The sequence below is a fragment of the Hylobates moloch genome, unplaced genomic scaffold, assembly GCF_009828535.3.
Source record: "Hylobates moloch isolate HMO894 unplaced genomic scaffold, HMol_V3 SCAFFOLD_8, whole genome shotgun sequence".
NCBI classification, from domain to species: domain Eukaryota; kingdom Metazoa; phylum Chordata; class Mammalia; order Primates; family Hylobatidae; genus Hylobates; species Hylobates moloch.
In genome coordinates, this window is record NW_026652283.1 from 29529052 (window position 1) to 29552951 (window position 23900).

Genomic DNA, 23900 nt, shown 5'->3' on the forward strand with positions numbered 1-23900 from the left:
ATTTTAAAACATTCCTGAAAATAGCAACAACGAATGATTCAATTATCTAACACTATTTAACATCATACAAAAATTATGATAAAAGTTAATAAAACTATTTGGTGTATTGCCTCAGTCGTATTAAATAAATCATGCATAACCCTTACACTGTGTGCAATTAACAGCCATTTAATAATTTTTGTATGTATTTTCCTTTCTCATTTGATCTAATAGGTTCACCTTCCTAGGTTCACACAGCATGTTAATGGCAGAACCAGGACTTGAATCTAGGTATTCTGACTCTAGCTCAAGTGTTCTATATTTATAGCTGAATAACTATTTTAGACAAAGACAGTCTATCAAAATTTAGTGTGTAGCAGAAAGTTGGTTGGTTATTTTGTTCAATGTATTTCTCCTTTACTTATTAGAGAAAAGTTATTTCGATAATTACAAAATAGTTATCAATTCGAATATTTTAAAGGTTTTGATCTTGGTTAATTTGCCCTTATCAAATATTAAGCCCCAATTACAAAACCCTTAAAAAATATGAATGCCAAATTCAATTAGAATTTTTTTCTTAGATGCCTGCTAATTATTTCTCATAATAAGCTAGTTTTCTTCCAAAAACTAGACCATTATTTCAATTTGATGCAAATTTGTTCTTCATGGAGGAAAACTGGATTTGGAAGATAGAAAAATTAAGTTAATCCTCTGACATTGTAATGATAAACATTTAACTCAGAATTTACTGAAAAAAAATTAGAGTATATCTAGAGATTCAGATTACATGCAAACAAATTTACAGTCTTCCAAATTGCATTGTCTTTTGAAACTGAGAAAATCTCATTGGATGATCAATAGTTCACAGAATTTTTCATATGTTAATAAAGAGAAAAAATTAACACAAGGAAAGGTCCAGTATAATACCAAACATTACAAAACAGAAAAGTTCTATAGTCTATCAACTTTCTAGCTACACAGAATTCAAACATCAAGCTAGGTGTCAGGTTGCATTATATGTAACTCAAAACCATTTGGAGATTTGGAGAAACTTCCAAACTGCATTCCTTTCAGAAAGCTAAAATCCATGACTATTTTTAAAAATTTACCTTCCATGTCACTCACATTACATAACAAATAGAATCACTTTGCTTTCATTCCTTATCAAGTAACCTGCTCTATAGCACAGCTGTCAGAGAATGGCAGGCTGCTTTTCTAATGGCCTGATTAAGGGAAACAGTATTTCCCATACAGAAGCTTTTGGAAGACTTTTATTACTATACACACATTACTATATTTTTATTACTATATATATATCACTATATATATATATAAAACAAATTCCACATTTATTAAAACTATTTATAAATTCCAGGTTTGACTGGTATTCCAATTGGAAAGAAAGAGAAAATATCAAGGTTTCCACATATTCTTTTTTTTTTTTTTTTTTTTTGAGATGGAGTCTTGCTCTGTCGCCCAGGCTGGAGTGCGGTGGCGCAATCTCCTCTCACTGCAAGCTCCGCCTCCCAGGTTCACGCCATTCTCCTGCCTCAGTCTCCCGAGTAGCTGGGACTACAGGCGCCCACCACCACCCCCGGCTAATTTTTTGTATTTTTAGTAGAGACGAGGTTTCAGTGTTAGCCAGGATGGTCTCAATCTCCTGACCTCGTGATCACCCGCCTCGGCCTCCCAAAGTGCTGGGATTACAGGCGTGAGCCACTGCGCCAGGCCTTACATATTCTTAATTATGGGGAATAGAATGCAGCTATGATTGTCTGCTTCAAGCTTCTAACCACGTTTTCAAAATGCTCAATGACAAAAATAAGCAAATATATTTGCTTAAAGCTAAAAATGTTCAAAGAATGCATTTAAAAAAAAACAATGAAAAAATCACTAGCATCTGTGACATTATGAAGGTAAGCAAAATGGTACCAAGTTCCTGTCAGACTAATAACTGGAAAAGATGTCCAAGAGTGCCACCTTGAGGGAAAATTTAAGACAATGCATTTTGAAAACAAAATTGGCATAAAGGGTTTCAAGGATGCCCATCACAGTTACCCCAACTAAAGAACATCACTGTAAATTCTTATAGTACAAGTGAAGAGATAAGCCTGGTCTTTCAACTCAGATCCTATTATATTCTTCTGTCTTTTCATATCAGTATTCCACATGTGTTTCATTCCAATGTGCCTCCTGGATATTATTTTAATGGAGAAAGTTATTCTTAGTCATTGGTATGTGAAGAAAGGATTCCTTTCTTTTTTCTCCCCTTTCTGGTGGTTCCTGTCTCTGTCTTCAGTCTTCCTACTTACTCTCTTCCTTCTTTTCCTAGCAATACCCCTAAAGTTCTCATGCTCATGGTCCCCAGAAATACTTGTGCTTACATGTGGGCAGGCAGTGTGTGGGTATGTGTGGGGGATATGGTTGGAGAGCTGGAGGGAATAAAATATGACATTCTCATATGCTCTTAAAATATTAATAACCAATTAGCTTTAACGTGTTACTTTTCCTTGCATTTCCTGCACTTCATGATATACATTTCCCTGCATTTCAAAGAACAAAATTTATGACCAAGACAGAGATTTCTAGATGTGGCTAAGTGAAAACTACTGACTTAGATCAAGATCATCCCCTCCCATGGTTCTCCACAGCCCAGGGCCTGTTTATACCTCTGAAACCTTACAATGTATTTGGCCCAAAGACCCAGTGTATACATTACAGACACACACACACACACACACACACACACACACACACACACTTAAGATTCTAGGTCAAGCTAGGTTTCTTCATCTAAATTTGGTTTCTTCACTAGACCTTTAGAGAGTGATAGGGTTGCAAGGAAAATATAAAAATTACATAGAACAGTACTTACTGAGAAAGACTGATAGGGTACCTGTTACAGCTCATGAAACATTTCTCCTAAGACTGCATCTCTCCTCCTGGCTTCAAACCCTTTCAGGCCAAGTATTTTAGGGAGGGCTCCGAAACTCCTCATGTTTCTGATGGACAGCAACCTTCTCTCTGGCTTCTGCATCACTTACAACAGGATCTACAGGAGAGTGGAGGGCCTGTCTCACACAGCCATTCTGGTTTTCACTGAAACCTGCCTATCATCTCTAAGTAACTCTTTTTCTCTCCACACCCATTTATCCGTGGGTCTTTGTGTGGGGCATATGCTTTCCTTGCTCCTCACTGTATACAGCAGAGCACTGTTCTTACTTTCTTCCTAAAAATAACCTGTTCTTTGGATGCACAGGCCATCAGATGATGCAAGTTTAGCAGGAATCAGTATAGCGCCCTGGTTAAGAAGGCATGTTCTGGAGCCACATTTCCTGTCTGTAAACTGTTTCAATTCCCTATGACTTATTTTCCTTGTCAGTAAAAATGGGGATCATAATAGCATTTGCTTTAGGGCATTTCTATGAGGCTTAAATTCATGTTCAAAATTTAGACTGGTGCCTGTCACATAGCGCTTCATAAGTGTTGGCCACTGTCACCACCTGCTTCTCAGCCATATGGTAGTTTACTGTGTAATTTGTTTGCATCACGTTATTCTGCCTGAAATGCTTTCTGCAGTGTCTCCACAGGTTTCCATACAAATAATCTCCAATGTGAATTTCTCCATGAAGTATGTCTTTGTCCCTTCCACCAGATGTGATTTCTATTCTCATGTAAACACCCTAGCTCTTATATTCCTCCTCAGTGATAATCATGTTGTACTTTCCATTACTTAGCCCCCATTAGGTGAGTTCATCTTGTCTGAAGTAGGTCACTTTTGTGTTTCTAGATATCGTTTTTTTCACACAAGGTTCCCTCAAGTTGTCATTGCATTTAATAACAAATACTATGACAGACTTTGTTAGAGGACCATATTAGAAGTTGATATGGTTTGGCTGTGTCCCTAACCAAATCTCATCTTGAATTTTAGCTCCCATAATTCCCAGGTGTTGTGGGAGGGACCAAGTGGGAGGTAACTGAATCATGGGGGCCGGTCTTTCCCATACTGTTCTCCTGGTAGTAAGTCTCACAAGGGCCGATCGTTTTATAAATGGGAGTTGTCCTGCGTAAGCATTCTCTTTACCTGCCACCATGTAAAATGTGACTTTGCTCCTTCACCTTCCACCATGATTGTGAGGCCTCCCCAGCCATGTGGAACTATGAGTCGATTAAACCTCTTTCCTTTATAAATTACCCAGTCTCGGGTATGTCTTTATTGGCAGCATGAGAATGGGCTAATACAGAAGTCCATATTCCAAAAACTTACTCTTGCCACCTAAACTATTTTCAGGAACTCTCTGTTTTAGTTTCTTAAAACCAAAAGTAACACCCACAACTTCCTTATCTAATAAACAGAAAGACTACACATAACACACGTTAACTACAATCAAGACAAGGTTCCTAGGCAGGTCATGGCAGAGGAGCTTTTATTATATTAGCTTTCCAGTAGATTGACTCATTTAAAAAGGGAAAAAAATCTTTCTGGAAACACTGAAGAGTAAACAAAAGGAGGCAGGAACTGGATGGACTCAGTTGAAAGATCTCACTGGGTGAGATCCATGTTTATATGACTTTTCCCTCAGAGGGCATACTCTAGTTAGAAAGGTGCAATATGATTGGTTTGAGCTGTGAAAGGACGGAATTCAGGACTGCTAGAGTGGCTGTAAATTAGGAGAAATCTCAGAAAAGAGGGAGTCACAGAAGAAGGGAATCCCCAAATCTGTGTATAAGTCTTGGGCTGACCTCTGAGCTGCATATGATGGGAGAAACTCGAAGACACCCAATGGGAAAGTAAGAGCTGGAAGTCTGCAGACACAGAGTAGGGACCACTTTCTTTTTTTCACCACAAGACCTAAAGACTGGGCTTGAACCCTGCCAAGTTAGATGTGTTTGGTAAATACTCTGAGCTTCCTACAGATCTAGCCTAAAAAAGAAACCTGAGCCCCCACAAGTTCAGGTGATCAGCCAGTAATTTGACTGCTTTCTATTATTATGAGAATAAAAGGAAGATTATACAGACACCCAGGCTAGTTGTAAGCACACATCACAGGTATTTAAAAACATTTGGTTCTATTTTAAAATGACTAATAAAGCTTAGGATTAGGTAGGTGGTAGGGGAAAATAGCTAACCGGACAGTGTGAGGGAAATACAAAGCTTCTAATACTTGGCTTAGGATAAGAAAATGTGTTAGACATAATACATTATAAAATATTATCAAACATGAATTTATTTAAAAACAAAATAAAAACATGCTATTTGAATAAAATTTTTTATAAAGAATAAGTTGACTGAAAAGCAGTTTTAAATAACATGAACTCACAAATGACTTTTAGAAGCCAAATAAACATTTCCATTTTAGAGAATGGTATGTAATACATAACTTAAAAGCATATAGAACACATATTCATACATTCTTAAAAATTAGAGATTGTTATTCCACAGAGAATTTTTCAAAAATCTAAAGTATGTCCTGTTTAACCAACAATTTGCTTCCAAATGGGAGTCTCTTTTGAGAAGCTAAATATTAATTTTCAAACAACTATTCCTCCATTTGATAACTGGAATCATTCATATTAAAACAAAGGTCTTTATGTCAATGTATATTAATATGGCTGAAGGCTCCAGCCCTGCGTTATTTTGTATTTTACTTCCTTAAATTCATATTTACAACATATATCAATTTGAGGTATGATGACAAAAACAGAAACAAAAGACACAATGGTAGATGAGAATCTATCTCCCTGTGGAAGAGGCAAAATTAGTGTGGACTTCGTTTTTCTGACCTATAAAACTAGGAAGTATAATCACATTATTTGTGACAATTTTTCCTTCTAAAATGCCATGAATTTGAAGGTAGACTTCATGCCTTTCTCCATCATATCAACAGAGTTAAGAATATTGATTTTGGAGTCAGGCTGCCTGGCTATGAATCCCAGCTCAGAGAGTTATTTTGTAATCTTGGAAAAAACACTTCACTACTCTATACTAAGTTTCCCCACGTGTACAGTACTGATCTCATAGAGTTGTTATGAGACTAACATGGGTAAATCACTTTAAAACAGTGGCTGATACAATGTTACACGAGTTTTCAAATGAGATATCATCACTCATTGTTTGTGGGAAAAGATTCTAACTATGTCATATGAATGAAGTATGCCATATGAAAAGATATATCATATGGGAAGATATATTAGGTTAAATCATCTAATATATGATTACAAAACACAAAAGAGAGGTTTTTGTTTTGTTTTGTTTTTACATGTATCTTAGCTTCATACAACTCAGGAAACATTTTAATAACATTATGATAAATAGATATAAATGATTATAAATCTTTGTGGTTAAAAACAATAAAACACTATAAAAGAGTTTAATTCAGACTAATAAAAGTTTAATTACAACACTTGGAAATGTAGCACAATATCTCCACCTAGTGGACACCACCTTAAAAATTTTTACAGATCGTGCTCAGCCTTTTTTTTTTTTATCACTGGGGGAAAACTTCAAATAGAAGTAATTTCACTAATATAGAGGGATAAAAAATATTACTAGTGCTCCAAAACATCATCGCTAAAATATCTTTTAGTAAGTTGTATAACTCGAATGTTTTTCTAAAACAGGGTAATAGAATTAAATAGTAGTTTTGGTTTAGAAACTTAAAATATATCAAAGACAGCATGTAAGTAATCGGAAATACTTGACCATGACTCAGCAATTAATTTTAAAAAAATTAGCTGTAACAAAATTAAGAATTTAAAAATCACAGAGCTTTAAAGACGTCAGATACCTTTAAAAGACATTTTACCTCCTTGCTATCTAACTCTTCTGAAGTATCTTTGATAAATAGAAATCTTACCTCCAATGAATGAGAATCTTAATTTTTTTCTGGGCTTGTTTCCCTAAAAAGACTAAACAATTAGAAAAGTTATGCTTTTCATGATTTGCAATCTAATTGTTGACCTCTGATTTACACTTCAGGCAATACAGAATTAAGTCCAATCTTTCAAATAATTATTCTTCAAGAGAGCTTATCAAGTGATAGAATTTCCACTTATCCAAATTAAACATCCCACATACTTTTAGCCATTTATCTTACAACAAAATTATAAGGAGTTATCATGTTGTTCATGCTCTTTTGAACAGTTTGTAGCATTTTAAAAAATGACTATATCCAGTACAAAAATAACATGCCATGAATGGTCTGGAAACTGCAGAGAGCAAACATGGATTTTCACCTCTCTCTCCATATACTACTTCTTTTCATTAAAAAAATTAATTAATTTAAAAAACACTTTTCATAGTGAGGCAGAATATGATGGTCAAAAACTCACAGGCTTGGGAGTCATACCAATCTATGTTCATTTAGTGACAGTGTGGACTTCGGGCAGATCACCTGACCTGCCTGACCTTCAGTTTCTTCAGCAGTCAAATAGAAATCAACATCTACCTCACAGAAATATAAATGTAGCATCAAATGAGACAATATTTGTAAATCACCTAGTATAATGCCTAAAACATTACAGGTGTTCAATGAATGATGGCAACCATCATTATTTTTCCTCCCTTTCTTTTCCATCTTGTATATGCCGTACACACACACATATGGTTCAACTAAACTGAACTTAAGTTTCACTGTGAAAAACCAATACATTTAATATTTTTCTTGTTGGAAGCTGGCACAGTGGTTCATGGTAAATCCCAGCACTTTGGTAGGCCAAGGTAGGAGGATCACTTGAGGCAGGTGTTCGAGACCAGCCCACGCAACATACTGACACCCTGTCTCAATTCTTACAAAAAAAAAAGAGGAAATTAATACGTATACACACACACATATATACAAATTTGTATATATGTAATATATTGTATATATTACATACATACAATATACATATTATATTATGTATATGATATATTACATATATACAAATTTGTATATATAAATACATATATGTATGTATTTTCTTTTCCTTGTTAGAAAAATACTGTATCTTTTGGTCTGATGGTGATACGCTGAGATAAAATTTAATTAACATTCAATTCATCAAAAACTTATCTCTTAAAAAATGCACAATATACAGATATTATATTGTGACAAAATTTCTTACCCTAGAAATAATTTTTCAAATCCCAAATATTAAATATTAGTGTTGACTCATGGATATATGTTAAAAATATATTCTCAATCTCTATTTTTATTATAATTTTCTCAGTTACACAAGTTTTTGTATATTGGAAATGTCAGTTGTCAACATTAAATACATAAAAACACCCTATATAAAAAATAATTAACAGCTATTCCTAGAGTGGTAAAATGTAGCCCAACTAAAAAAAAACAAAGTATTTCTAATTAGTTGAAATGTCTTTTACCTTTAAATTCTTTAACCTGTTATTGGTTGAAGTTTACTGATTTTTCTTATTTTAAATAAAAAGCAACTATTTTGAAATTATACCCTATTAAAGAAACTTTCCCTTTAAAGTCTTATAACCTCTTAATGGTTGAAAGTTATTTATTTTTCTTATTTTAAATAAACAGTAATTATGTTGAAATCATATCCTATCAAAGAAACAACATATTTACAAGTAAATACATGTATAAGCATTAAATGCTAGCAGGGGTCTCCAATCTTTTGGCTTCCCTGGGCCATATTGGAAGAACTGTCTTGGGCCACACATAAAACACACGAACACTAATGACAGCTGATGATCAAAAAAAAAAAAAATCACAAAAAATCTCATCATGTTTTAGGAAAGTTTACAAATGTGTGTTGGGGCCGCATTCAAAGCCGTCCTGGGCTGCATGCGGCCTGTGGGTTGAACAAACTTTCACTAAAGCAAATAAAAATGTTTAACACTGGGTCAGAAAATTATGCAGAAAAATGTTTAGGATGACTCTTATTATGAAACACGATTTACTTCCTAAAATTAGCCACGGTTATATGGATATTTTTTCTATTCACTTCACTCTATACTAAAAACTTCATTCAGTATATATTTCCTCAATATTTAGCATATGACATACTTATAAATATTATGAGTATATGGCAGGGATGAATCCTTTTTAAAATAAGGTTATACACATACCAATCAGAAACTGACTAGAGTCTGGGCAAATACTATTCTCATCTGAAATGAGGACTAAAGACTAAACCACTTGCCTTATTGATCCCAGAGCCACAACCAAATATAAAAATCTTAACCCCCATGTTAAATGTTTTTTTCTACAAGCCCATGGTTCCTAAGTCATATTTAAATTTCCACTTAAAAATTTTCAAATTTACATCACAATTCTTACTTGCTTCACTTTTTAATGAAATTCCAATTATTTCAAAGATAATAAATGCTTACTAACCTAATAAACACAAAATGTATTTCTTCATATGAATAAATATTTTATTTAAAAGTGAGTCCAAAATAACAGTCCACTATTTAGGTGGTATAAATAAAAATGGTAGATCCCTTCCTCTCTCCTCTCTTCCAACAATTCTAAGGAAAATAATACCAAGCCAAGTGGCAATTAAGTTCAAACTAGAAATGCATTTCATTAAGCTGTGTATTTATTAGAAATAAATTAATTAGGCTATTTATACAAGGTATTTTATGGCTGGCTATGCACATTTCAGAAATATCTCTAAGAAGGCAAAGAAAAGGCCAGACAGCCAAAATACTGTATCTTGCCAAAATGAGATGCTATGTTTAAACTGAGAGATACTATCTTTCCAAATCATTTAAATATAGTCAGACGCAGTTCAAAAGATTTCTGACTATCCATTAATGGAAAACACAAACGTAACAAAATTCACAGCATACCTGAAATCCTACTAATTTACCTAAAGATGACATATCTCTAGAATTTCACAGAAGATAGAGTCAGTTCAAAATGATGTATTACTGAACCTATAACGATTTACGGACTAGATCTGTTTATGACACTTTTCAAAATAGACATACTCACAGACTTTAGTAACGGCAACTGTAGGGCTCCATATGCCCTCGAGCAGGGCAATATTTTTTTTCATAATCACCTTATTTTAATGAATCCAGCTAAGTCTGTTTAAAAATTCATGAAAAAAATATCCACTCAATAACTCTTGAAAACACAAATATAACTAAGAATGTTTCTAAAAGCAAGGATCTAAACACCTAAGAATGGTTTTCTCAGTTGTTTCAAGTGAATGACTTTGAGTTTGGTATCATTTCTTGAACAGCTAAAGGCAAAATGATCTGTTGTGCCAAGTTCTTACATAATCATTTTATCTGTTACCTATTTTGGAAAATTCACCAGCAAATGGCCATCTTTGAACTGCCTAGAAAATTTAACCAAGACATTTATCTTAAATTCAAAAGTATTGATAAGCATTCCTGTTTTAAAATAATAAATAGTTGAAAATAGCACCTTTTAACACATGGCATTCTTTTCTTAAAATGCCAAGTACTGTATTTTATTTATTTTATTAAAAATGTGGAAGATTAATCTGTTTCTCTCTGAATGTAGATTTTCACCAAAACAGCTCTTAAAACAGCAGGGACTCAACACTTAAAAATGAACTAGAACAGCTGGGCACAGTAGCTCACGCTTGTAATCCCAGCACTTTGGGAAGCCGAGGTCAGAAGTTCGAGACAAGCCTGGCCAACATGGTGAAACCTGGTCTCTACTAAAAATAGGAAAAATTAGCCAGGCGTGGTGGCAGGCACCTGTAATCCCAGCTACTCAGGGGGCTGAGGCAGGAGAATTGCTTGAACCCGGGAGGTGGAGGTTTCAGTAAGCCGAGATCACACCATTGCACTCCAGCCTGGGGAACAAGAGCGAGACTTCTCCTCAAAAAAAAAAAAAAAATCTAGAACAGTGATCCCTCCAAAGAGCAGTCTTCTTTAATTACAGGGTAGAATATTTTTCTCAATTTTGCCAGACTAGATCAGAGTGGAAGCTTCTCCTCTCAGAAGTATTCCTAAATACAAAATCCTTGCATTAATATTATCAGACAAAAAGTTATTTGCCCTAAATTATACATTCTTTTTTCAATTTTGACTTCCCGGATTTAGTTCTCCATTATAGTAAATTAATGACAAAAGTAAAATTTCTTTCAGTGTCCTCTCTCATCTAATTTTTAAAAAGTCTGGGTAAAACACGTTTTTCTACAATCACTGTTATAACTAATGCAACTCTATTTTCTGAGTACTAGAGTACGACCAAAAAATGGTCTGTATTTATCATCCAAATTATACTTGTAATTTTCACCTGCAAACAATTTTGTATTTGTAAATGTAGAATCATTACTTAAAACTCAGAGAAGCAAAATTTGACATTGAGGGGAAAGTAATTTGTTCACTTATAGCTACTTTTAAAGTCTGGAAACATAAAATTATGTTAAAAGAAGTGTTCTATTCATAATTCTAAGTTTACATGTCAAATTTAACATGCCCAAATAATACTTTCCTGTAATGGAATGACAACCCAAAAAATACACTCAAAATAATAAACACAAAATTCAAAAAGTAACACAAAATAATCCTACCCCAGCAGTTGTTCCCTAATCTACAAAATAAGGTCAGACCAAAGGATTTCTCAACTTTCAATTCTGAAATTTTTTTAAATAGATAATGGAATCAAACACTAGCACTCCACGTTCACTGCAGACAAGTCACAATAACCAAGTTATTCAATCAACCTAAATGTCCATCAATGGATGAATGGATAAAGAAAATGTGGCATATATACACAATAAAATACTATTCAGCCTTTAAAAAGATAGAAATTGTGTCATTTGCAACAATATGGATGAACCTGGAGGACATTATGGTAAGTGAAATAAGCCAGGCACAGAAAGACAAATACCACATGATCTCACTTACTTGCGTAATCTAAAACAATTAAACTCACAGAAGTAGAGAGAAGAATGATGGTTGCTAGAGGCCGGGGATGTGGGAATGGGGAGATGATAATCAAAAGACACAAAGCCTCAATTAGATAGAAGGAGTATGTTTGACTTTTTTTAGATCTATTATACAACATGGTGAATACAGCTAATAATTAAGCATTGTACATTTCAATACTGTTGAGAGTAAATTTCAAATGTTTTCATCACAAAATATGTCGAATATTTGAGGTGATGGATAGATTAGCTTTATTTAATCGTCCCACATTATATTCGAAAATCATACTGCCACTTTGCATCTCATAAGTATATACAACTATAATTTGATATATAATAAAAAAAATTTTAAAAGGTAGTCTCCTAACAATCATATGAAGATTATCCTAAAATGTCCTTTAGTAACTGTCATGGACTGAAAAGCATCCCACGAACAGACATGTCTACTCAGAACACTTGGAACATGGGTCTTTGTAAACATAATTAAGTGTCTCCAGACACAATCACCCTAGATCAGGGTGGGCCCTACATTCAAAGACACTGTCCTTAAAAGGTAATGAAGAGAAGGGAACAGAGGGAAAGGCCCTGTGAACACAGAGGCAGAGACTGGAGTGAAGATTGCTGTCCGCAATACTTGGACAAGATTTGTCCATAAGCCAAAGAACTCCAAGAATTGCAGACAGCCACAAGATATTAGGAAACAGACATAGAATGTCTGTTTATGGATTCTTCCTTACAGCCTCCAGAAGGAACCAACTCTGCTGACACTTTGATTTTAGACTTCTGGCCTCCAGACTGTGAGGAAAATTGTTGTAAGCACCCAAGTTTGTGGTCATTTGTTATGGCAGCCCTGGGAAGCTAATACAATATGTATTTCAGAAAGAAAATCCCCCTTTTAAAGGATTATAATCAACACAATTTGTCTTTGGCCATCATACATTTCATATTAGGAATTAGTGAAAGAGCTTCATCATTTCTAGATTGTAAACAATAACCAACAATTTGATGCCTAGACAGGCATATATGAGTCTCTATCATTTACTATCTATGCATTTCTATTTTGACTTAGAATTAAAATTATATTTACTGAAATGTTAAGCAACTTTTCAATCAAGAATATCACCTGACCATTTGTAAATATTTGCTAATACATTGTTATTAGGTTGGTAAAAAAGTAATTGTGATTTTGCTATTACTTTCAATGGTAATGAAAGTAACATGATGCATACCCAGTTTTAATGAACTTGTACATACAAAACATTCCCAAGCTTTTTAAGGGGCCAACATTATGAGAGTGATATGAGATATCTGAAAACAATTTTATTTTCCCATTTTTCAGGCTTTTGAAGCACGTCTTAAGCTTTCTCACTTCTCTGCCACTTAATTTCTTACATATGTTTAAAATATATATTAAAAAACTAATGTAATTTGAGGACCACCACTGCACCTAAAAGAAATTCTATGTTTTCCACCTATTCAGTTGTTCTTTGTAGAAATGGTCTAATTATTAAGTCAATTTTCAGTTCAAAATATCGCTGATATTACCACATAAACCTTTGAATGTCCTGACTATTTGGCCACTGAAAGGTCTTGTTCAGAAATATAAAAAAAGTTATGAAATTAACAACTGCATAGCAGCTCAGTTCACAAATGAGTCTGGATGTGGGAGGCAGAGGTATGTTAAGCCTATAAATGACATAAGGTAAAATGAAGTAACGAAATTCCAGCAGTTTCTGAGGAACTATAACAATGAACAAGCATATGAAAAACATTAAATTCCAAAAAATTGACTTTGATTTCAATGAGTCAGCTATACTCCAACCAGCAAATATATAGGCTGGAACTAACAAATATTTCACAGTTTCATATCTTTGAAAAACTCTTTTCCACACATAGAAAGTATAATGTCTATTGTCTGCTAGCAAGTATTTATGAGCATAAGTGAATTTCCAAACTAAAAACACAGAGACTAAGGTAACCACAAAAAACAGAATTCTACGTTTCCAAACTAAGGAAAGAAAAGTCTTAATTTTGCTAGGAGACAGGAGATGAGGAAAGGAAAAAAAGAGAGTAAATGAAAAAAAGTAGAATAGTTGAGGAAAATGAAGACAGGCTTCATGACTACTCCGATCGCCAATAACAATTCCACCATTAACTACTACAAAAGCACAAAACAGAAATCCCAGAACGATGTAGGGCCAAGTCAAATGGAAAAGCATACTCAAGTTTTTAAAGGACATGGAATAAGCCAAAAGAAACTGAAGAATTTTTCTGAATTCAGGAAATGGTCCTTTAATAGGTGGAAGTCTGTCTTCCTTCTTTTGTAGCTCAGTTTTCCAAGCCTCAGTTAACTTTTGTGCAATGACATTTCCTGCACAGAAGACAGCCCAGATGATATTTGTTTGCCGAAACATGAAGCCACAAAATCCAAGGAAAGCTGAAGTTTTATGATTTCCATAAAGACACATCAAATATGCAAAAAGAGTAAAAAACATAGATCCTGCTTCTGTATAATAAAGGAAGTTAAAAAAATAAAGTGTTGGAAATACTGCTAGTGTTAATGTTGACAAGACTCTCTGGATACTTGAGGCAGCCTTGGAGGAAGAAAAAACACAGATAAAATTATTTTCATGATTAAAAAATGCTATTTCTGCTTACCTAATGAAGAAATTTATTTAAAAACTACTCAACTACTCAAGCCTTCTTTAAATAAAATTAATCAATATTAATCTTATCTCTGGCTTTGCAAAAACACAATATACATTTATAAGAACAGTTCCTGGTACTTTTTATGTATATCTATCAGTTTGGAGACCATGTGTATGCCAAATCTTCTATAGCTTAACACAATTTGAATCAGGCAATGATTAGTTAAGGAGTTATTGAGTGCAAGATACCAGCTAAGTTCTATGGGGACTCTGGAGATAAATAGGACACAGTGCTGGCTTCATTTCTCTGAGCTTATGTTTTAGTGCCTTTAGCAAGGATTCACTTAGCCATAATCACCACTTTCCTTTAAGGAAATCCTTCATAACTCTACACAAGGGAGAATGTAAACATGCATATGGTATTTATACTACCATACCCAGACTTACTTTTTCAAGATGAAATTTTCATGATGAAATAACAGGTATTTTTCTGAAAAGTGAGCCAGTCTAAAGTTATATATCTTCTTTTGGCCTTTCTGACATGCTGTTTCAGAATTTGAATGTGTTCTTATGTTCTTGAATTGTATTACTCCACTTAATCTAAATCACCAATCAGACCATGCCATTTCCTTGATTAAAATTAAGGTCTCTCCATTACATGCTAAAGTTCAAAGTCCTCTCTGTGACATATAAGGGCATTCGTGACCTACTTCTCTAGCCTTACATCCCTCTACTTTCTAATCCTGTAATTCCAAGACCAATTCCCCGTACCTCATTGTTCAATGCCTTTCTTCCTTTGCTTATGCTGGTTGTCTCCCCAGGATTAATTCCCCACCCTACACAGCCCTATCCATTCATCAAGACTCAGCTCTGGTACCATCTTCTCTGTGAGGACTTACTGAATGCCACATACTCCCCTCCCTCCCAGAAAAGCAGTAAGTGTTCCCCTGCTCCTTCTCTGTATCCTCATAGCATCTTATGTTTACCACTCTATTATAATTGACACTACTGAAATCATCTCTTAAGGTTAAAAATAATTAATAGAGTTAATATTTACTGAGCCCTTACTATATATCTGGCACTATTCAAAGCATCTTCCATTTATTAAGTTTCTTTGTTCCTTTATAACAGTTCTATAAGGCAGATTCTATTGTTATTCTTATTTAATAGATGAAGACATGGAGCCACTAAGGGTTAACCTGTCCACGGTAACAAAACTGGTTAAGTGGCAGGGAGAGAATTCTAACCCAGGCAGTCTACCTCCGGGGCCTGCACTGTTATCACATCAAAAGTCCTCAGGTAAAGTCTGTTTTCCCTAATGAACATATATGTTTTACAAGAAAAAGACTGCCTCATTTATCTCTGTAGTCTCAGTCCCTAGCACATGGAATAAGCTCAGTAAGTATTCATCGAACTGGTTTGACTCACTTAACAAATATTTACTTTAGATTTTACAAATAAGTTATTCAAGTATTTAAATACGAATTTATTCTAAAATGGAGATGGAGGATTTAAATTTACCTTTACATAATATACAAAAATACAAAGTTACAAAGTGTTAAAGACATTTTTCACCAAATCTCATAAAACTAATTCGTTGTAATTGTGGACCTGATTACACATAAACTTGTATTAAGTATTTTGAAACATACCTTGTTTCTGGGTTGTACCTTGCGGAAAAGCAAATATAGTAAATAGAAGTTGCCAACACTGAAGAGAAGATTAACAAATCTGAGCACCCCAATGGAGCACACAACATGTTCAGACCATCCAAAGATCCAAATGGCAGGTTTGACCACTCCAACTGACACCAGGTACAAGCCAGGTAATGTAGTAATCATGGGATCCCACTTTAAAATGAAAGAAAATGAAGTAAAAGCAAGAGGTAATACGAACAAGACAGACACAAATATGTCAAGTCCAAGTCTCATCTCCAGCAACAATCAGAAATTTTGAGAAGTTATTCTATGACAAGATTAAGTAAGTCCCCGGCAGAACAGGATTAGTTTTTCTTATTTTTTGCCCCCGGGACCAGCTTAGTGATGGTTCAGGTAGCAGCAACCAATAAACAACAACAACTTAAAATCTATTTCTATTTTCCAAGAAATGTTCTTTAAAAGCCTTTATTTTGAGAAATAAACTGCAAATGTTCCAGTTTTTAAAAGCATGGAAACACTGTTTGGGACTCTACGTTTAGGAAAACATTTGGACCACAGGCTCCATGATGACAGCTAACATAAACTGAGACAGAAATTGTGCCAAACCCTCTGTATCAACGTTACAATATGCCCTATAGTAAAGATGATTGTCATTTTGCAGATCAGTAACCTGAATTTCTGAAACTCAGAACATCTCCAAGATCACAAAACTAGTAAATCACAGCACCATGATTTAAGATCAGATCTTTCTCTAAAACAGACTTTATATTTCTAGCCAGTACCCTATATTATGTCACCAGGAAAGCAGGGGATGCTTATTTTGATATTTATATGTACATACTTGCACAGTCAAATATATATTCAAAAATGATGTGACTTGACTGGTTGCCAGTTTATCCAGTTAAAAGTTCACTACAAATAGCCAGGGAAGGAATTTGTGATTATAAATTGTCACTTTTCGGTAGCTGAAGATCCTTCCAGTCTACCCTATCCCACCCCTAAAATGCACAGTGAGGTGCTTGACAGGTGAGCTAAAGGGAAGTTTTCTGATATTTCCAAGGAGCACCCGAATGCCTTTAATCCTAAGACAAGGAAAGACAAAGTGGGATCGATACCGTCAGCTGCCAAGAGGAGCGCTCGGTTCCCCATTAAGTATTCTCCCAGATCACTTCTTCCTGGGGGACAGATCTGCTGTTTATTCATTCATTTAATAAATATTTCACAGATCTCAGCCACAGGAACAAAAGACTATACCCAGTTTCTTTCATGTTCTGAGGCTGGTGGAGGGGTGGAACGGGACGAGTTAAGTCTAAGGATGGGAGGAGGAGCTGAGGACGCTGAGACCTCTCAGGCCTCTCCTGGGGTGGAGACAGGTTGGGGACCTCACCTGGGAAAGGGAGAAATGGCCCTCACAGTAGCGCTGCGCCTGAGGCAGGTGGAAGATCTCGTCCATATAGGGCTCTCGCAGCGCCCGGCTGAAGGCGGAGAAGAGGAGGCAGGATACTAAAAAGGTACAGCTCAAGGCGGCCGAGAAATAGTAACCCTCTAGCTGCGCCATTCCTGCTCCCACAGCCACTGCCCAAGAACCCACTCCTGGAAAATTCTGAGCCCGGAAACCCGAGCTGGAAACGGGCTCGAAATGGGCGCGCTAGGCGGGACTAGCCAGACGGGGCCACATACCGGAAGGCAAAGGATGCTGGGAGAGCGCGGATCCGGAAAGATCGGGTCGCTGTTTCCCGGAGTGACGGGTTTAGATAACGGACCGGATGATTACGCTCTCAATCGCATTGCCTGGGGCGCACAAAGTGTCAAAACTTCCGGAAAGGGCGGGTCTCGGATTTCGCCAGCGCGGGAGGTGCGTGGCTTGCCGCTTAGAAAAAAAAAAAAAAAAAAAAAAAAAAGCCGCTTCTTAGCTTGAATCTTTTTTTCTGCTCATTTCCATCACTTACCAGAAGGTGGCGACGTTTCCCCACGTTTCCAATTCCAAGCCCTAAAATTTACACATTTTTTCCCCTGTTATTTCTGTTTTCTCTCCAGTGATCCGAATTAATTAAACCATCAATTCCAAGACATTTCATTTCATCAATTTCGGAGTGTAGGAAGGGGGCGTTGGTTGTGATAGCAAAGACTGAGACTTTCAGATGAAAACTTAAGAACCAGAGACCCGTCAATGCCGAATGAACTTAAGTGAGAGGAGTGTTTGTTCGTTTGTTTAGGTTAAAAAAGAACTCTTTCAAAATGTGGATACTCTCAGAGGATTTAGTTAAGTTGACATTCCTAGTGCACTCTCATAGCCATATTACCCTGTTGGATTTGGAAAAAATATATATATTTTAGTATTTGGGATGTTTTAGGTGTGCCTGTAAATTTGGTTGTTAATATCTGTAAGGCAGCCTTCTGTTTTTCCTACTAAATCATAAGCGTGAACATCTTAGTGGGTGGCATTATACATCCTTTATGTTTGTAGTCCCCCAAATGGCTTTCACACAGTAGGCACTTAAATTTGTGGACTTTTATAGGCTGTGCAGACATCATTAAATTCCTGTATTCCGGGATTAGGTGCTGGGGGCAGGAGATGAGGTAAATAATTTGAAGAATGCCAAAGATAAATTATGTGTTGTAATTTTGTCTTGAGCATGGTTGGCCATGTTTTGTAGAAAAACTATTTCTCAGATAACCTCAATCAGGTTGCCTTTATCAGGAATATATCAGAATTTAGTCGGGATTTAAGGTTGCAAACCTCAGAGTTCTCAATTGAGCTCTTTTTCGGGGTTAAAACTAATTCAGTATTTCTGAACTTAAGAAAGTTTCTTAAATTAAGCTGACTGCCTTTCCATTCTGTCTCTGCCTGTTTCCTCAATGATAAGAGGAGGTAGTGGTGAATGAGGGCGGGGATGGGAACATTTACATTACTGGAATAAAATCATGTCAGGATCCTACTCTGATGCGATGCTTAGCTTTGTTTTAACCATTATCTCCCATTTTATTATTGAGTCCATGCTGTACGTATCTGTTTAAGTCACTTGTAACACATCTCCAGATGATTCAGTCTTCAAGAGGTTGATGTGATCTACAAGTAATTAGCTCCCGACGTGTTGACCTGCTAAATCGTGTTAGATATACTCTGCAGCTTACTGACCCATCCTAGAAATAGTGGGTAGTTTTTAAAGGGAGTAGAACAAGACTAGACATTTATGCTATCCATTTTTCTTCATAACAATTGCCACCAATAGTTTATGTTAAACATTTGACTCCTATACATGCTGCACACATCCCTTTACATAGAATGGAAAGTTTCAAGGAAATATGGGGTTCTAGAATGGCTAGGGATTTTTATTAATAGTCTACTTGACTTCATTTTATAAAAGAAGCTGATTTTAGAAAAATGAATGATTTACCTAAAATTACAGAAAAAATTAGTGTCAGAACCAAGTGTAGGAATTAGAACATCAGGCCAAGAGTAATAAAATAACTTCATAGCCTTATAGGTTAAAATAACCCACAATGTATACTGAACTGCACGTTTCACTAGTCCCAATAACTTTACATCTACGTTCCACTCTCCTCTGTTTCCATACACCAAGTTGAAATACAAGTTACATCTTTTTAAAAAATGTTCATCTTACAGACTAATTACATCAAAATCTGCTGGGGGATCACTGTGAAAAACTAGATTCTAGAGTGCCATCTCAAATCACTGAATAATAATCTTCATATTTGGAAACGATTGATGTAAAACATATTACCTAAGAATGCTAAGAAGCTCCATGGGCCCAGTAGAGTTCTTCGTAGAGTACTTCACTCGTTTGTTAGTGAGTTACTTTTACTATCTGCAAATTGATGAAGCTGTTGTCACTTTTCTACTCTTAGATTACAACCTCTTTGATAATCTTGAAATGCTTTCCAAAGCTCTGCTCCTAAATCAAGACCTATTAAAATAGCTACCTCTGGGGTTTTAATGAAATAGATTACATTTTATTAGACCTATCATTTAAAACTAGATCAGCATTAATTTCAACTTATATTTTCCGTTCAGAATTCCAACTGCCATTTTCCATAGATGTTTGTGAAAAAGTGTCATTAGGATGAGCAATCCTATTGTCATTGCACATCAACTATTTATTTGTGCTACTTGAATTATGATAAGTTATGGCAGAAAAATGGGCAATTTCTGTTAGGGTTCTAAGGATAGGTTGTTTTAGCAAGAAATAAATCTTTTTTGTTTATAAGCTATTAAGATTTTGACTTTATTTCTCCTGTATAACCTAACTTACTTTGATCAATTAAGATATTCCTAATTTGATGAACTCACATAACATTGCATATACTTAACTGTTTGAAACAGCCATATCTGAACAGTGAATTTCCCCAAAGGCTGTAACTGTAATAACTTTGAAGTATTAGTCCAAGAAACATCCTGCCTCTTATTGCACCCCTTTTCACTTGTGGCTGAATGAAAACATTGGCCACTTGCTAATCATAGTGATGGTTTACTCCTTTCTAGGTGACAATTCGTTCTAGCTACAGCAGAGTACTGCACCCTGGGCCAAAAATCAGGGTGATTTTTAGAGATGATAACCTCTAAAATGCAACTCTACCCCTGAGGTCAATCTTAACATAGCAATTTAAAATCTATATTTTAAAATTAATGAATCAGTTAAAAAAACACACACAATATTTTAGTACAAAAGCATTAGCAAGTATTTTAGCTCTACTGAAAATGTCTTGAAGACATTGTGTAGGGGACTGGTTAAACCTAAGTAACACACACACGGAGAGACTCTTCTAAAAAACAATAATATTTATTTGGGTTTGAGCATCACAGTTAGAATACAATGAACATAGTCAGGGAGGTAAAAGAAGACAAGGAATTTTAAAAGAAAAATGAAGAGGGTTACATAAATTGCTTTGAGACAATTATCCTTGGTTATAAGGACTGGTAGAAAGGGTGGCACCAGTTTGAGGTTGGACAAGCAGTTGCTGGGCAAATGTCCTCACAGAAGTAATTTTTTGTGAGATTGTGGTGGCCTTTGTGCAAAGTTGTGGTTTGTGCAGTCTTTTGTTGTAGTTCCTGTTATCAGGCATACATGCATATACACCCTCCCTTTCTGGTCTTCCTTAGCTACATTTTTCAGGGTTTTTATGCAAGTGGCCCCATTTTGATTCTGGTAACTTTCATAGAACAAATCTTTCTAGTTTGTGGCAGACTTTCCAGTTTTACCCTTGAAAGTCTCAGGCCAGGTAAATTCTGTAGTCTCAGACAAAGAGAGATGGTTGGTGATATGGTTTGGCTATGTCCCCGCCCAAAATCTCACCTTGAATTATAATCCCCATAATCTCCATGATCCCCACGTGTCAACGGAGGACCAGATGGAGGTAACTGAATCCTTGAGGCAGTTTCCCCTGTGCTGTTCTCGTGATACTGAGTGAGTTCTCATCTGATGGTATTGTAAGTGTTTGATAGTTCCTCCTGCATGCATTCTCCTTCCTGCCATCTTGTGAAGAAGTTGCCTTGCTTCCCCTTCGCCTTCCGCCATGATTGTAAGTTTCCTAGGCCTCCCCAGCCATGCTGAACTGTGAGTCAGTTAAACCTCTTTCCTTTATAAATTACCCAGTCTTCAGCAGTTCTTTATAGCAGTGTGAAAAAGGACTAATACACTTGGTCATTTAGAAAGATATACCCTACAACCCAAAGCAAAACTTCCTAAATAAAATACCACAGCATTAGTATCACCTGGGAACCTGTTAGAAGTGCAAATAATTAAGTCTTGCCTTAGACCTACCGGAGGAAAAGAAATCTGATAGCAGAGGGAGCCAAGTAATACATGTTTTAACATTCATTTTGTAATCAATTATGATTCCCTTAGATTCCCAGGTGGACCTGATGGAAATGAAAGTTTGAGAATACTGCTGTCCTCTACATTTCCCTTGCTTTTCTGATCACTCATGCTGCTTTGTCCCCTGGCTTCTCCGATTCTTCATCTCCAGGCTTCACCCTACCAAGAAACAAAGTTCATTGCCAAGGAACATATAGACGATGTTCCTCCTCAGCACCTGAAGAAGAGGAGCTTAAATGCTTACAATTTAATGGCTTTTAGTTACATATATTTCTATTCAGACAGATGTCTTTTCTCTCAAAAAACTATGTGAAGGGGAACTGTGCTTTTTGCTAAAATAAGTAGCTGAAACACCACAGTCCTACAGCTATTGCTGCCAGTTAGATAAGAAACATTCCAGGAAAGGAAACTTCATGAATTCCTTTTCCTTTAAACTGCGTAAAATTTAAGACAATCATAAATTGATTATTAAATGAATTGGGCTATTATACTGATGAAATTACAGTACTATTAAATCAACCAAAGTAAAAAGTTAGAAGAGAAGACATTGAATTAACTTTAATTCTTAAATAATTTTACAGTTTAAGAGACACAGTAATATGATCTTACTAATTTTAAAATTTCAGACGTTAGAGTGAGATTTATGATACAATTGTTATTACGGAAAAAAGGGAGTTTTTGTGAAATATTGAGGAGGGTTTCTGGTTAATTCCCTTTTGGCTTTAGAAGCAGAGTAAAACAAGTGGGCATCCTTAGGCTGAGCATTAGGTACCCTGTACAGGCTAAAAGTTTGGCATACATTCAAAATATTACTCTTTAAACACGTGCATGTTCTCAATTTAGTGAGAATGGAGATCACCTGACTTTTCATTAATTAAATTTAAATGCAGAAACCCTCATAGAGATTTTATTTTCACCAGACAAAGCAGAAACATTGAATCAGTAGTTTCTGATCTCCTGTGGTTCCTGTTCTTTCTAGATTTCCTTTCGTTTTTGCTTCATTTTGGGTTGGTTTTCTGAATGAGGCAACAAACTGTATTAAATGATTTACATTTATTTACTATAATAAAATGAAACACTACACTGTTTTTTACTGCCTCCAAATGTTAATTTCTGTAACTGCCAAATTTCAATGACTGCAAAAATGCGTGAGAAAGATCTCTGCATTTAAAAACTTGCTTTTTAAAAAAAACGTATTTCCACTAGAGGGTGCTGACAACTTCAACAGAGTCAGGACCAATCTGTTACTTTTGCTACCAGTTAGGTTTTAGTTTGTTTACTGATTCCAGTTATGTTTTAGTTTATGTTTACTGATTGTAGTCATGTTTACTGATCAGCACTCAAATATCCACCCAATGCGACTGCCACTCAGGATGGCTATGTTTGTAATTTTTTAAAGTTCATTATTTACAATATTAACAATTCATTACTATTATTTTTGGTAGTGAAAATGTCTTACAATAGTCATGTCAGCATCCAAAAAAATATTGGAAGCAGGTGAGAAACCAGACGCTGATGGAGATACAGGCACACATGGGTTGATTGGCTGCCTCTGGGGAATGAACAACACACTGCACACTTGTCTGGGCCCTTCAATCATGTGAAGAAAAAGCCTTAGTTCTCTGAGGAAGGTGAGATACTTCCACCCCAGGAAGCAGCCAAAGATCCTGGAGAAGGGAGAGAAGTAAAAACCTTTTGCCCTCAATGGAGTGGCAGGAAGGTCTTCAGGCCTCCATCCTTCAGTAATTCAAAGCAGAGGTATGGTGCTCCTAGTGGAGAGGCAGCGAACACTCCCTGGCTCTAAAACTGCCACACATGCAAGGCACAGTTTGGCTCCTGTAGTGGGGAGGAACAGGAGCAACTTGAAAGCCCTCCATTCCCCCACTCAGGTAGGGCGTCAAGCAGGA

The 23900-nt window shown here is 35.7% G+C and overlaps 1 protein-coding gene across 3 annotated transcripts in view; it reads right to left on the minus strand.

Moving 5' to 3' along the window:
• ALG10 (ALG10 alpha-1,2-glucosyltransferase) overlaps positions 1-17882 on the minus strand; it is a 33926-nt gene extending 16044 nt beyond the window's left edge. Inside the window, exons 1-3 of one of the 3 annotated variants that reach the window (XM_032159951.2) lie at positions 17837-17882; positions 16151-16348; positions 7965-14444 (exon numbers count right to left, since the gene is read on the minus strand). In XM_032159951.2, the coding sequence (XP_032015842.1) occupies positions 13392-14444; positions 16151-16339 (1242 nt within the window). In that variant the 5' untranslated portion in view covers positions 16340-16348; positions 17837-17882 and the 3' untranslated portion in view covers positions 7965-13391. The other 2 variants (XM_032159950.2, XM_032159952.2) reach the window with 2 other exon arrangements.
• Between the last annotated feature and the right edge of the window lie 6018 nt (positions 17883-23900).